The sequence below is a fragment of the Pundamilia nyererei genome, unplaced genomic scaffold, assembly GCF_000239375.1.
Source record: "Pundamilia nyererei isolate P.nyererei 1_Seehausen unplaced genomic scaffold, PunNye1.0 scaffold00013, whole genome shotgun sequence".
NCBI classification, from domain to species: domain Eukaryota; kingdom Metazoa; phylum Chordata; class Actinopteri; order Cichliformes; family Cichlidae; genus Pundamilia; species Pundamilia nyererei.
In genome coordinates, this window is record NW_005187414.1 from 3417917 (window position 1) to 3430767 (window position 12851).

General features: G+C 44.1%; 1 protein-coding gene across 4 annotated transcripts in view; it reads right to left on the bottom strand.

The window, feature by feature from the left end:
* runx2b (RUNX family transcription factor 2b) overlaps nt 1-12851 on the bottom strand; it is a 39269-nt gene that overhangs the window by 17045 nt on the left and 9373 nt on the right. For 2 of the 4 annotated variants that reach the window (XM_005724899.1, XM_005724897.1), the window contains exons 3-4: nt 3746-4008; nt 2249-2405 (exon numbers count right to left, since the gene is read on the bottom strand). In XM_005724899.1, the coding sequence (XP_005724956.1) occupies nt 2249-2405; nt 3746-4008 (420 nt within the window). Of the gene's footprint in view, nt 1-2248; nt 2406-3745; nt 4725-5117; nt 5299-12851 lie in introns of those variants that run through there. The other 2 variants (XM_005724898.1, XM_005724900.1) reach the window with 2 other exon arrangements.

A 12851-nucleotide genomic window follows, 5' to 3' on the forward strand; every position in this document is an offset into this window, starting at 1 on the left:
AAGTGTGGTTGTGATCACATAATAGCCAATACAAACTGGGGAAGAAACGACTTCGAGAGGATTAACAACAGACAACATTGGCTGTTTGAGAGGGTCTATTTAGGTCCTTTGGCAGAGTCTAAATGGAAGACTGACTGCAGGAGCCAGTATCGTGTTATCCAGAATTTATAATGCTCTGTGAGTGGGCGAGAGGCATTTTAATAGTCACTTCCTTTCTCGATAATCCCCAGCAGTTGCTGCCTTGGGGTTGAGTGTTTGTCTGTGCAAGTGTATGCGTCCCTATGTGCATGGATGAGGAATGCTATGAATCAGAGTCCAACAGCCAAGTCAGCAGGAACAGTAATATCTGAGGTATGCAGACGCAATGAGTAACCATGGCTACACGTTGGAAACAGGAAGCGGGGGTAGCAACTCATCCGAGCCCCTGTCTATTCATCCATACACCTGTGTGTGCCATCCCCTCTTCCGTTCTGAGCCCCAGCTAAGTGTAAACATGCTTTTCAAAGATCAGATAGCAGTCAGACAGAGGAGATGCAACAGGCGTCCCTCATACCTGTTTCAAGGTGCATGTGGGTGTTCCCGACCAAGAACCCCAGAGGGTTACTTCAACGATATCAGGTGTGGTATTTGGAAAGATTAGCTCTATGATTGCAATCAATTAATGACTTAAGTGGTTGTGAACAAGTTTCAACATAAAAATTGACCACAATTCATGGATAAACTGTAGAAAATAGCAACTAAAAGGAATTTCTAAATAACTGGAACACATAAACTAATGCTAGCTAGGGTTAAGAGTTGAAATTATTAGCTGACAGTAAGGATAAACAAATGATATCACTAGCTCAACACAGTGGATACTAAGGATGCACCGGTACATCACCAAAATACTGGTACAGACCTTTGACTTTGTTGATATATTGTTACATATAAATAAAGTGACACATACTGATGATCTATGATACAGTGGGGCATCTTGTGCATTGTGTTCCTGCTTCACTGCTGTTAAAGCTGCTGTCATCTCTTAATTGTGATCCTGTTCGTGCTTCCTGTCAAGGTAAGGTTGTACGCTATGACACTATTAATTTTAATGATGTTATCAGCGATATCTGAGACCTCTGAACTAGTCGTCCTGTGCATCTGTGCTATCATCATACAGAGGCACCACGTCAGCCCTGTAACCATCAATCCTTGTGCATCTTTGTTCTCTCTCTCTTATTCTCCCGTGCATGACTTTCAGCTATCTAACATCCTATCAGTTCACTTCGCTTGTACTTATCTGTCATTGCAGGGTATTCATTTCAGACACCTCGTAGTCTGATCTCCCCTGGCTCCTATGTCACTTCCTGTTACTAGATTCTTTGTTACAGCAAAGGGACGCACGCAAGGTCTCTGTGGCAACAGGTCAAACCCAAATGCCTCGTTGTCTCCTCTTAAAACTCTGTCACTCCTCGGCCCTCCTGACTGCTCTGCTCCCTCCCCTTTTTGACAGCTACAACAGAGAAGGAAACCGGGAGGAAAAGTTGCTGGTGGAGCTGCTGACAGCACTTATCACCATCAACTTACGACAGGCGACTGGTTTTCTGTGAGATTTGTACAAAAAATAAAATAGTTACAGAAAGCACGGCGAGTGCAAGAGCACATCAGGAGACCCAAATGTACATGATTTACCGACATGACAGTAAATGATGCAAATAGTCACTTTCGTGATGCCAAACATTTGAAGAATGCCATTGGACTTAATAGGCACGCTTCTCTGCCTGACAGCGTGAAGATATGCGCAGAGAGTGATCAGCCGTAGAGCTGCAGCACCACCCAACATGTTTATGAGCCTGAACTGAGCTGGGTCATATCAGGTGAAAAGGAAGAAAAAAAAAGCCTTTGAGTTTGATAAGTATTTCTTGTTATCAGATTCTCGCTTTTTAATGTGGCTGACACTGGAGAGCTGCGCATTTCTATCTTTGCACAGTTTGTTTCTCAATCTAAAAATCACAAGTACGAAAAAGCAACTCGTCTGGATTAAAGGATAGAAAAACATATCGAGAAGTATCGTTTCAAGGGAAAGAAAGGGGGGAGCAACACGCTTCACCACTCGGGCTCTGCGAGATGGGTGGTGGGATTTGAGTCTGGAGTCAGAGAGATCATTATGTGGTTGCCACGTAGTGAATGTGGCCACTAATCCACACCACTGAACCTAATAGCTACTACTGTGTTGTAGTGAAAGGAGCACAGAGAAAGTTCCAGGCCTCACCTCTGCCGCTGCGGCCCACAAAACGGAGGTCATTGAAACGTGCTACTTGGTTCTTCATCACACCTGAGGCGTTCCGCAGCTCAGCGGAGTAGTTCTCATCGTTGCCCGCCATTACGGTGACAACGGTCCCATCAGGTATATCTCCCAGGGCTACCACCTGTTAGAAGCACAAAAGTTCTCCTTTCAAAATTTCAATCTGAAGTAAGCTACATTATATCCCACTGCTCCTGTGGGGGGAAAGATTTTACTTTAAATATCAGAAGCTGTGGGAAAACAAAAACATTATCGTCTTCTCAGTTTTGACTATTCAAAGCTTGTCTAGACTCATCATTTTACATCCTGCCATCCTCCTACAAATTAGGTTGATAAATGGATTTAATTTTAATGCCTCGAAGCAGCCTGATATCATGATGAATGTCCTCAGTTGAATCATGTAAAATGCAGTCTTTCAAAACAAAAGCGCCAAGGCCTCGTGTTATCATTTAGATTCTTGGATGCAGATGAAAGAGGATAAGTAAGGCCACAGAAGTGGAATAATTACAGAGCTGTAGTTATAAGAACGGTTAAATAACACTTATATTTAAAAAGTGTCACATTTGATTTGGAGCCATGGCTGTAGCTACAAATTTCCACTTGAGAGTGTCTTTGATCTGCCGTTTAAATAATACCTGTCAAGTAATTAACAGAGGCTTTTCTTTGCAATATCATGCAAGCCAAAAACAGAGAAAAAAAGGAACAAAAATAGGCCAAATACACAAAAGCATTATTCTTTGGAGCATTAGAAATATATTTTTCTGATTCGGAGTATTAAAAGCTTGAGGAAAATGAAAATGTACAGACTAACTAAATGTAGACAACATGCTGTAATGTTTATTAAATAATTTTCACATTTGATGCAAATTGTCAAAAAGAGAAATATCCAATACAATGAAGTCTTTGTTGCTTATTTCACTGGATGGGAAGTTGCTTTAAAAGGCTTGTGTATTGTATTAAACTAATTCACAACATTTTCTGATTCTCGGAAATAAATATTATAATGATTTATTTTAAACGCAAGATGAAAACAATATGCACATGTGGCTCCTTTCTTCCAGACGCTGACTCATTTTCCTACAATTAAAACCGTCAGACTAATGCCCTTAAACTTCAATCATATTTTTTTTTTTATGCATTTCCTGACTATAATTTATTTTTAATGTCACAGTAATAACTTCCGGATTCTGCATGTTTACATTAATAGCCATTAAGGCTTGGAAACTCAAAGAAAAAGCTTAAGAGATAAAGAGGTAAATAATCGAGTGAGAGAAGGTTTTTAAAAATCTGAACTTCTCCTCATCTAACGTTGTTAAAATGTCTTCAGAGAAAGATGACGCGTTTATTGTTGTTCAAAATCAGCTTTGGGCTTCATTTAGTAGTTTTTTTTTCTTGCAGTGAGCCATGATAGCCATCAAAAGTCGCTTTATTCGTTCAGCAGCGCAGCGCTGAGTCGGGACTCACCTTAAAAGCGACGGGTAGAGTCTTGTTGCACCGCCAGTGGGAGGGCAGGACCGAGCAGAGAAAGTTGGGGCTGTCGGTCCTCACTAGCTCGGCCGGGTGGTCCGCGATGATCTCGGCCATACTGCGGTTTTCGTGGGGGCGCAGTCTTGGCACCGCCGCCGCTGCGTCCGGCTGCCCGGCTGGAGAGCTCACATCGTTCATCTTTCCTGGGACCGGCTGGAGGCTACTGGACGGCGGACTGAACCTCCGACTGGCGCTGGGATCTACGGGAATTCGCATCACAACAGCGTGGATTATCAGAAAAGGCACCAAAGGCTCTCCGGCTGCTCTCTTTCTTTCTCTCTCTCACACAGGGAGAAACTCAGGAGCGTGCGCCGCTGCTCGCTGAACCTCAGCGCGCCTGCCAATGGAAAATGGGACTCGAGTGAGCGCACACCGCGTTTCAAAACCCTCTCCACTACAAACTTTAGTGGTCGCCTTCAAACGACATAAAATAGACTTCTCCAGCAAGAAAAACAACCCTTAAAAAAAGTTGATGATGCTTTAAATGACAAGTTCTTTTTTTTCTTTCTTTCTTTTTCAAACTCCTCGGTGGAAGAGTCCATGTGCCATAACGCTGGCGTAGTTGCTCATGTGCGGATATAAATAACATCAAATAAATGTCCGAGCTCGTAATAGGCTATACAATTACAAAAAAAGCACGTCTAAAATGGAACAGCAGACCCAGATGCTCAAAAAAAGAAAAGTTTTTTGTCTGTCTCCCTTTAGTGAAAAGTCAAAGCGCAGCTCCAGGTGCGTCATTGAAGTCTTTGTGCCAAACTGAAAGGCTTTCTGAAAGTCCGCAGGCTATGTACACACAAAAAACCTTTCAAAGTCAAAGGGATAAGCTTTAACAATACTTTACAGGGCTATTTACAATCCCGCGACGCCTGCAAATTCAACATATTTTCTGTTAAGTCTTCCGGCCGTGCCGCTGATTTTGTGTAGGGTTAAAAAAAAAAAAAAAAAAAGGTTTAAAGACGTTTGAAGAGAAAAAAAAACTATCGCCGGTGAGATGAAGGAGGCGGAAAAACGAATCCCGGTTTTGTAGCCGTAAATGCGGTTAGTGTTTGGAGGCCGGGGTTTCCCGTGCTCAGGCTTTTTGTGGTTTATATAGCTCGAGCGCCCAGCAATTATTGCGCTGATGCGACTCCAACACGTGGTGTCTGGAGTCAGATGCATTCCCTCCGCCATAATCTATCACGCCTATATAGACTGCCGGACACATCTCCCTGTAAATGGCCATAACTTCATGAAAGACACGTGGAGCTGCGTTTCACGCCTGTCTCTTACCCACATTTCAAAGTTTGCTCACAGCCTATACCGTACGTACCGACATGTTACCGCTCCCCTGGACCATCAGCGCGCTCCTAACAGCGGAGGTGCTCATTTTCAGTCAGCAACGCGCGCATCAGTCCATCAGACCGTGTAGTGTTACCGCCGTGTCCTGACCGTAAACGGCTCACAGACGCGTTCAGAGAGAGCCGAGCCGCGGCGAGAAGCGAGTTACACTCCATAAGGTATAGGAGTGAGTGAGTGAGTCACCGGAGAGCGGTGAGTCAGGTAGAGGCGCAGGGGTAGAGTTTCACTCGGTCACAGGGGAGAGCTGTTGTGCAGGTGTACAGGTATTCTACTTTACAGGGGCTTTAATTTATGTTTATCCATCCACGTGGCCGCCCTGTGAACCGACTGTGCGTTTGGGAAAGGCATTTATGGAAAATCCAACTTCAACAGTTTCTGTGCCTCATACAACTTGTTAAATCTATTACACGGTCGTTTTATTACACATAGACCGAAAATAAACGATCTATCTATATAAGCAGCACCAAAACGAGACTCCTTGCGTAATTACGCACAACTTAAAATGTATTTGCATATTTCAAAACGAGATCACATACCGAGTAGTCCATTTGACGCAGCTTTTATTTCCTACTTTGACACACTTATTGTACTTTACTACAACACTACATTATTTAACCCGTTTTCTTATTTAATTGCAGAATGTGTGAGACACACAAACGCCGAACGGCTGTAAATTTAGCCAACAGTGTATCAAATTGTAAAAACCAGCTCAATGTCAGCCAACAGCAAAACACTGCTTACACATGTATGCATCCTTAAAGATAACCCGGTAATTTACAACAGAGGAACTCTCACAGGAGCCACTTTTCAGCTTTAGAAATGCTGAAACCTTCAGTTGATTTTTCGGCACTTGTGGTTTTTATTTTCGCAGCTGCTGTTTACATTGAAACTCAGAAAATGAATGAAAATAATTCTCAAGAATATTTAACACAACAAAAATAGTAGATCTGCAACTCATGACATAAAAATCATGCATTTTTTAAAGCCTTATTTTTTTTAAAAAAAAACAAAAAGTGCTACATACATCCTTACATCATAACAAAACAGAACAAATAAATTAAAATAAATAAAAATCACACTTTAACTTTTATGGCTGACATACTCTTTATGCCTGCTGCACTGAAAACAGTGAGAGGGCCTACTTAGCTTGTCCCTCTTGTGTCTACTGTAGAGGGCATCATTTACCCTCTGTGAGCCTCTATATCTCAGCCGGCACTCATCACCCACCCCACCCCACCCTCAGCCCTGATTACCCATCGGTCTCCCAATGAGACTTTTCTGGATGCCACATCACACATCAGCATGTGTACTGCCACTCTGTGTTCCATTTCCATTGCTCCCAAACAGGCTTTTATTGCAGTGAGTCTTTAAGACAAAGAGCTTTGATACTCCAGGCCTGTTTCAAAATAAATGGGACAAGTGGGAGGCACAGCTGTTGGGTTATTTGGATCCAGTCAGAGCCTTTGTAGCTTGTTTTTATGTTGTAAAGTTAGATGCAGTTTTATATACTTTGCTAAAGATTGCAGTGTTGTAAGAGAAATAATGTAATTCACCGTACACTACAGCCCGAGCGCTTGAAATAAGTCAAGTTCTTAAGTTTCACAAGCAAGTATGTGTGCACATATACATGTCTATTAAGTTGTGTGTGAGTGTGAGGATGTGGGAGGAATATATATATAATGTCTGAAAGCACTGACACGCATCTGGCACCTCGTCATGTGGACGGAGGAGGGGGGGCGAGTGATTGAGTTACGCTTCCCTTCTGTGTGCCCCAAACACCAGAAATATGGTTCACATTGTCCAACATTCTCAAAGATCATCTAACAATTCATGGATGGATAAATGTGAATAGTAGTAATTAAATCTGTAATAGTGATAAACATGGACTTGCAGGAACCATGGAGCCGGTTATCCCAACAGAGTTAAGTTTCAGCTCTGATAATATCGCTTTTTTATCGTTGAGTAAATGTAGAGTAATGTGGAAAACACCCTTAATGTTGTAGTGGAATCTAGTTTAGGAAATTTAAAGGAGGGGGGAGGCAATTTCATGCCATCAGCCAAATCAGCCTCCTGACTTAAATTTGAAGTGGAACTGTCAATGTGCACGTTCTATGAATAACAGACCCTTTAATGAGAACATTACACAAACTCACCAACTTTTCTAAGTCAAACTAATCATGCCTAAATTTAGATTTGCTGCACTCTGTTATTGTCCCATCAGAGGCAACGTAATTTTCCCGGCCCAACCCCAGGGCCCCAAACAGCCCCCCCCCCCCCCCCCCCCCCCCCCCTCCCTACCTAGCCGTGCTTTAAACTCTGACAAGCTCAGCTCATCAAAGAGTGTTTGTCCCATCTGACTCCGCTTTGCTTCTCCGCTGCACATCCAGCATCTGTCTTCCAGCTCCCTACAGGATACGGTCCACACTCATACAGCGCGAGGGCTTTTTACCGTCTGGCTCTCTGTCATTCAGAGGTATTGGGCAAACTCTGCACAAGTTCAAAACGTTTGATGTTCCAGAGATGTGACGGAAAGAAGGCGTTAATGTGCCAGAATAATCCGTTCAATAAAAAAAGAACATGCCATGCCTACCAAAATAACATTTTAGGAACCCGACAACTTTTGATTAAATGCGAATGCTGGAAGGTTTCGGGCAGAATTGGCCTTTTAAGGATACTCCGCTGATCCTCCTCAGCATAAACTGATTTCATATGATGTAGTAATGAATCTAGCATAAAGCCGTTTAGCTTTTCAGTGGTTCTGCTGCTTGCCTGGTGCACAGCTGGATCGTCTCTCTCAGCTCTGGTATTATTCATCTACTGTGTTACACTGGCTTGGAGTCACTGCACAGTAGGAGAAGTCACTAACAGTGAGGAACCACAGTATAGCACATCGAGCAGGATGTGCGTTTTATGATTTATGGTAATATTGTATTTCGGCAGCTCAGTTTCAATTATTTGTTTTCAATAAAAATCAAACTTAGCTGACATTCTCTTGACTAATTTTCCTGTCGAGATATCAAGCGAGTAATAAAAGTTTCTGTTCTCGTTCCCACTTGGAATGACAAAGAGTGTGTGAACCGCTAATATGTGCACACATCCACCGCCTATAATGTTGTCAGCAAACGAACTGCGCAAAAGCTTCTCCCGGCGCGTCTGTGACCTTCACATCTCCCTCGCTGTTTGACATTCAAAGGGACGCATTCAGACACGTACTTACGAGGCGCGCGTATCCTCGCTGTGAACAACACCTCATTAAGGAAGATGACAAGACACGGGGCTCAGTGTTTCAGCTAGAAATGTGTGTAAACTTTCCAGTTTAAGCAGGAAACAACCAACTATGAAAATACGCTCACTTTTAGCTTTCTTAGAAAAATAATTTGTAACATTACGGTCATATAGCCTCACTCTTTCGCTTCTTCATAAGCATATACTGTACTCTCATCCAAGAGGAAAAGCACAGCCACTTAAGACTCGGGATTAAGACTCCATTTCACAGTGCTGCATTTTTCAAGACACTTAATTATAGCCTTCTAGAGGAGCGCAGTGACGAGGCCCAGGCTTTTTCAGCTCTAACGGGATGTTTCCATGTTTGGCAGGCCACCAGCCAAATGGCCTGCCAGCAAGCCAATCAGAGAGCCCACCAGGCTCTGCAACAAAGCAGCCAGAGATCCAGCGCACGATCCAATCGACCAAACCGACCCGGAGAACAGGCATGTAGCTGCAGAACCAACTAAACTAGTGGGCCGGTTAGTTAGCCAGCAGAGGAGGATGACGACGGACAGAAACTTTGTTCCTTGTGACCTCATCGACACAACCTCAGCGACTCACATCCCAGCGCTGATCCCAGATCATAGCTAAGCCCTTAATGACTGTTTGTGATCGAGGCCGTGACATCACTGTAAACTGTTAGGACGAGGACAGCACGTTCTGTGGTGTGTGAGTGTGTGTTTGTGCGTGTCTCTATGCAACTGCCTTCACAGAGAGCAAACCCAAAATACATTAAACTCTGAGAAAGCCGGACCGGCGACTGCGCCCTCGAAGTCTTACATATGTATACATGCGCTTCGCTGAGGGGTACAGAAAGTTGTCTGATATTTTTGCTCAGTTTTTGAAATGGCACGGAGCAGCGTGGAAAGAGATGGAGACACGGAGGGGGCGGCTGCTCGCTGCTTGCGGCAGGAGGGTAAAGAGGGAGGGAGGGTGGGAGGGGTATAAAGACAATTTCCTCTCTGCTCTTATTGCTCTGACTGTCTGCCGCCTACTGCCTTCACGGAGGTCCCTAATTGAGATCACTTGTACTTAAAAATAGGAACAAAAAAGGAACTTCTGTGGGCTGGAAGATGGAGAGGAGAAAATAAAGCAGCAATATGTGACGAAGGCTGCCATTAAAGAGTCCCAATGATAGATCTGAGTGGGGCGCAGAGCTGAGAACTCTTTCTGCGTCTGCCAGGGAACCTTCAGATGTTGACGTGTCACACACCACCTGCTGTCACTTCGCTTAAACCGTGCATGTGGAAGAGTGTATTTGTAGGTTTTCTGTGTGTGCGTGTGTGTGGGTGGGTGTTTGGCTCTTTGATGGGGTAGGGTGACAGTGCCTGCGGCTGAAGCCAAAAACATGCCAAAAAGGGGTACTTCAGTTTTTCCACTTTTACATGCAAGTGTTTGTAGGCATTTCACAGTTTGTCTTTACATTGCTTGCAAAAGAACACTCTCAAAGCCATCAAGCATATCTGGGCAACCCCTCGCCATGCAGCTTGTGTATCATTAGCTATGCTATTATTAGTCTTTCACTTTAATTCAGCCGTTTCACCAATCAAACTCTAGCTGGAGCAGCTTTTCCCAGACTTGGTCCCAGAATGTCCTTAAAGCTGTGCTGGTTTCCCCTTTAAACCGTCTATCACTCAATCAGGTCTGATCCTGCTATTAATCAAACAATGAGCCCCTCTCCTTGGAGACCAGTTTGACGGATTGGCTTGAAGGCAACGCAGCGTATCCAGGAGTGGTACTGGACCACTGCTGGGAACAGGAACCCTGTAAAGAGCGTTTTTCTTGGACCGGGACCTTCTGTAGGTGCTAAAGACAATACAGACACTCGGGCTAGGCCAACATTCCACTTTACACTTTTCCCTTCCTCTGTGTATTTCACTGGTCTACTTCCCCTCTGCAAACTAGCCGGCTAGTATCAAAATATTTATAGTACATCTGCAAGACATGCTGTTCTCATGTATCCAGGCCGTTTAGCCCTGTGTTCATTATGCGAGGTAAAACTAATACCAGATTTACAGGGGGAGATTTCTCTCTGTTCTCCCCGTCCGTGTAGCACGATTGAGGATGATTTATGTGAGGTATGGACGCACAGGCGAGATAGATAGAGTGACTTCATGGCAAGAGGCAAACAGCCTGCAGCCCAGACTAGCACTCGCAGGGGGGGTATTGGCTATCACTTGCCCATTTCCACCCTTTCAGCTGAGTGTAGAGGAAGGTAAGGATGGAAAGGCAGTGGCTGGAAACAGGGGAGGAAAAGGAAGGAGACAGGAGGATGTATGCATGTATGTATATACACAGAGGTGGGGTGGAGGAATGTCCAAGGGAACTGGGTCCAAATTGAGGTACGGGGGTGTAGAAGAGGTCCAGATGGAGGGGGGGAAAATTCTGTCATGGATGCTCAATTGCACACAGACATAAACATCTAGCCATAGATCGAGTAAGCCCACGCCTGGATATGTCCCATATACATTTCTTGTTTGGGAGCTTTAGAATTTGTATTAAATATACTGTTTATTTTGCTTGGCTGTCATGGATGGACTTTTAAAGCTCGTGTAGAAAAGCTTAGGACGAAGTTCTGGCATCAATTCGCTTCCTCATTTTTGGGAGATAATCGACATCAAAACTGTCAGTCAAGTGAATATGTCCAGTGCCGAGACAATAGCCAATCAGATAAAGAGAAAATGAAAACAACAGTAATGGGCAGGCAGCGCGAGCAAGCCACTGCAGTCGGTGTGCGTCGAGAGTGTTTGGATCTCGCTTTTTTTTCCTGATCTCTTCCTGATCGCAGTCCAGCTCGGAGCAGCTCCAAAACACTGAGTCTGAACTGCACAACCTGGAGCAGTACACACCAGTTTAAATTCCAAACCATTCAGATGTCAAAATGGCCCCGGGACGCCTTGGCTTTTGACGTGTAGGATGAGATGTTGCTAAATGACTTAAAGAGTTAAGTTGAATCTGTCACGGCTGATGCAGCTCACTCAGAGATTGGCTTTTGCCTAAAACCTTAGCCTATAATTACACCGAGACTATTAGGCTACTGGTCAGAAATGAGTCACGGAGAGGTGGGGGTGCGGAGAAAAAGAGCCGGGTGGATGGAGTTCACTTTCATAGCTTCCAGCCTGAGATGTCCTTAGACAAAATCAATTCCAGTCATCTTCGGAAAAAAGGGTTCAGCGAAAGAAAGCATCATCAAAGCAAAGGGAAATTCACCAGAAGATAAACGACTATTGTCTGATTATTCGACCTGTGACCCTGTATTTTCCACGTACACTCAGAAACGTTGCCTGTTATTCCAGGACGAGGACTTCTCTTCCCCAAGCTGAGACTCTGATGACGCCAGCCTTATAGCGCCTAACTCGAGTCCAAAACAGAGTCTCATCAACTGCTGGGTCCCACAGGGAGCATCAATCACATTGTGAAACACTGTCCTTCAAACACAATCTATTCTGCGGTGTTGCATTATGGCAAAGCTGAGAATGTGAACGTCACACACTTATAAAAAAAATCTCTCTCTGGCAACGGGGCTGCTGGGATGTGGTTTCGAACTGACAATTAAATTGTCCGCTCGGAATACGCTGTCACTCTGGAAACACGAGATTTACGGCGAATAATTTTGAGAGAACTGATCAGCTTAAATATTTGAACCGGATTTTATGGCACCATAGATCACCCTGATACACTCTTGCATCCTCAAGAGGCTTAAAACTGTCCCCAGTAGTTGCAGAACTCATTTAGAGGCAATTAAAGAAGCTCCTCTCACTCAGATACGTTTTATGGAAGCCTATCACAAATGAAACCCTGTTTTTGCACTGCTCCTACTAAGAAGGCAAACGTATACATTCACATCGAATATCTACAAAACACAGGGCCTTATCATAAGGCTCCTCGAAGCATACTTCAGGTTACACAAACCAACTTGCAGAAGGAAAGAAAACCTTAGAATCATAAAAGTGATACACAGGGTTAGAAGCTGTAAACATTAAGCCTGTGTTTACATTGCAAGGGATTCTTTTTCATCAGTAATAGCCTCACACTGTGAGCCTGATGATTGGGTAATATTTATTATGAGCCCTTAGGGTGTGCTTCCCTTTCAGCCTCTCTTATGTCTATAAAACCTTTTACCCTTAGCTCAACTGTAGCACAGACAAGCTCCCATTAGAACCTGATTGTATATGGGCTTTAAAGTGTGCTTCTATAATGCCTTTAGTGTGCATAGGTCATGTGCACATGTGCTCATGTGCATGTGTGTGTACCTTATGCGTGCATGTGTGTAGCAGTAAACGGGCTGGCTCGGAGACTCTGGTTAACCAGGCTATAATTTGGAGGCCCAGTGAAGACTCCCAGCAGCCTCTCACTGTTTGTTTACCAGAGAGACCAACTCTACTGTTTCTGCTGCATCTGCAGGGTCCTGCAGGAAAAGGGCGTATCTGTCTGATGG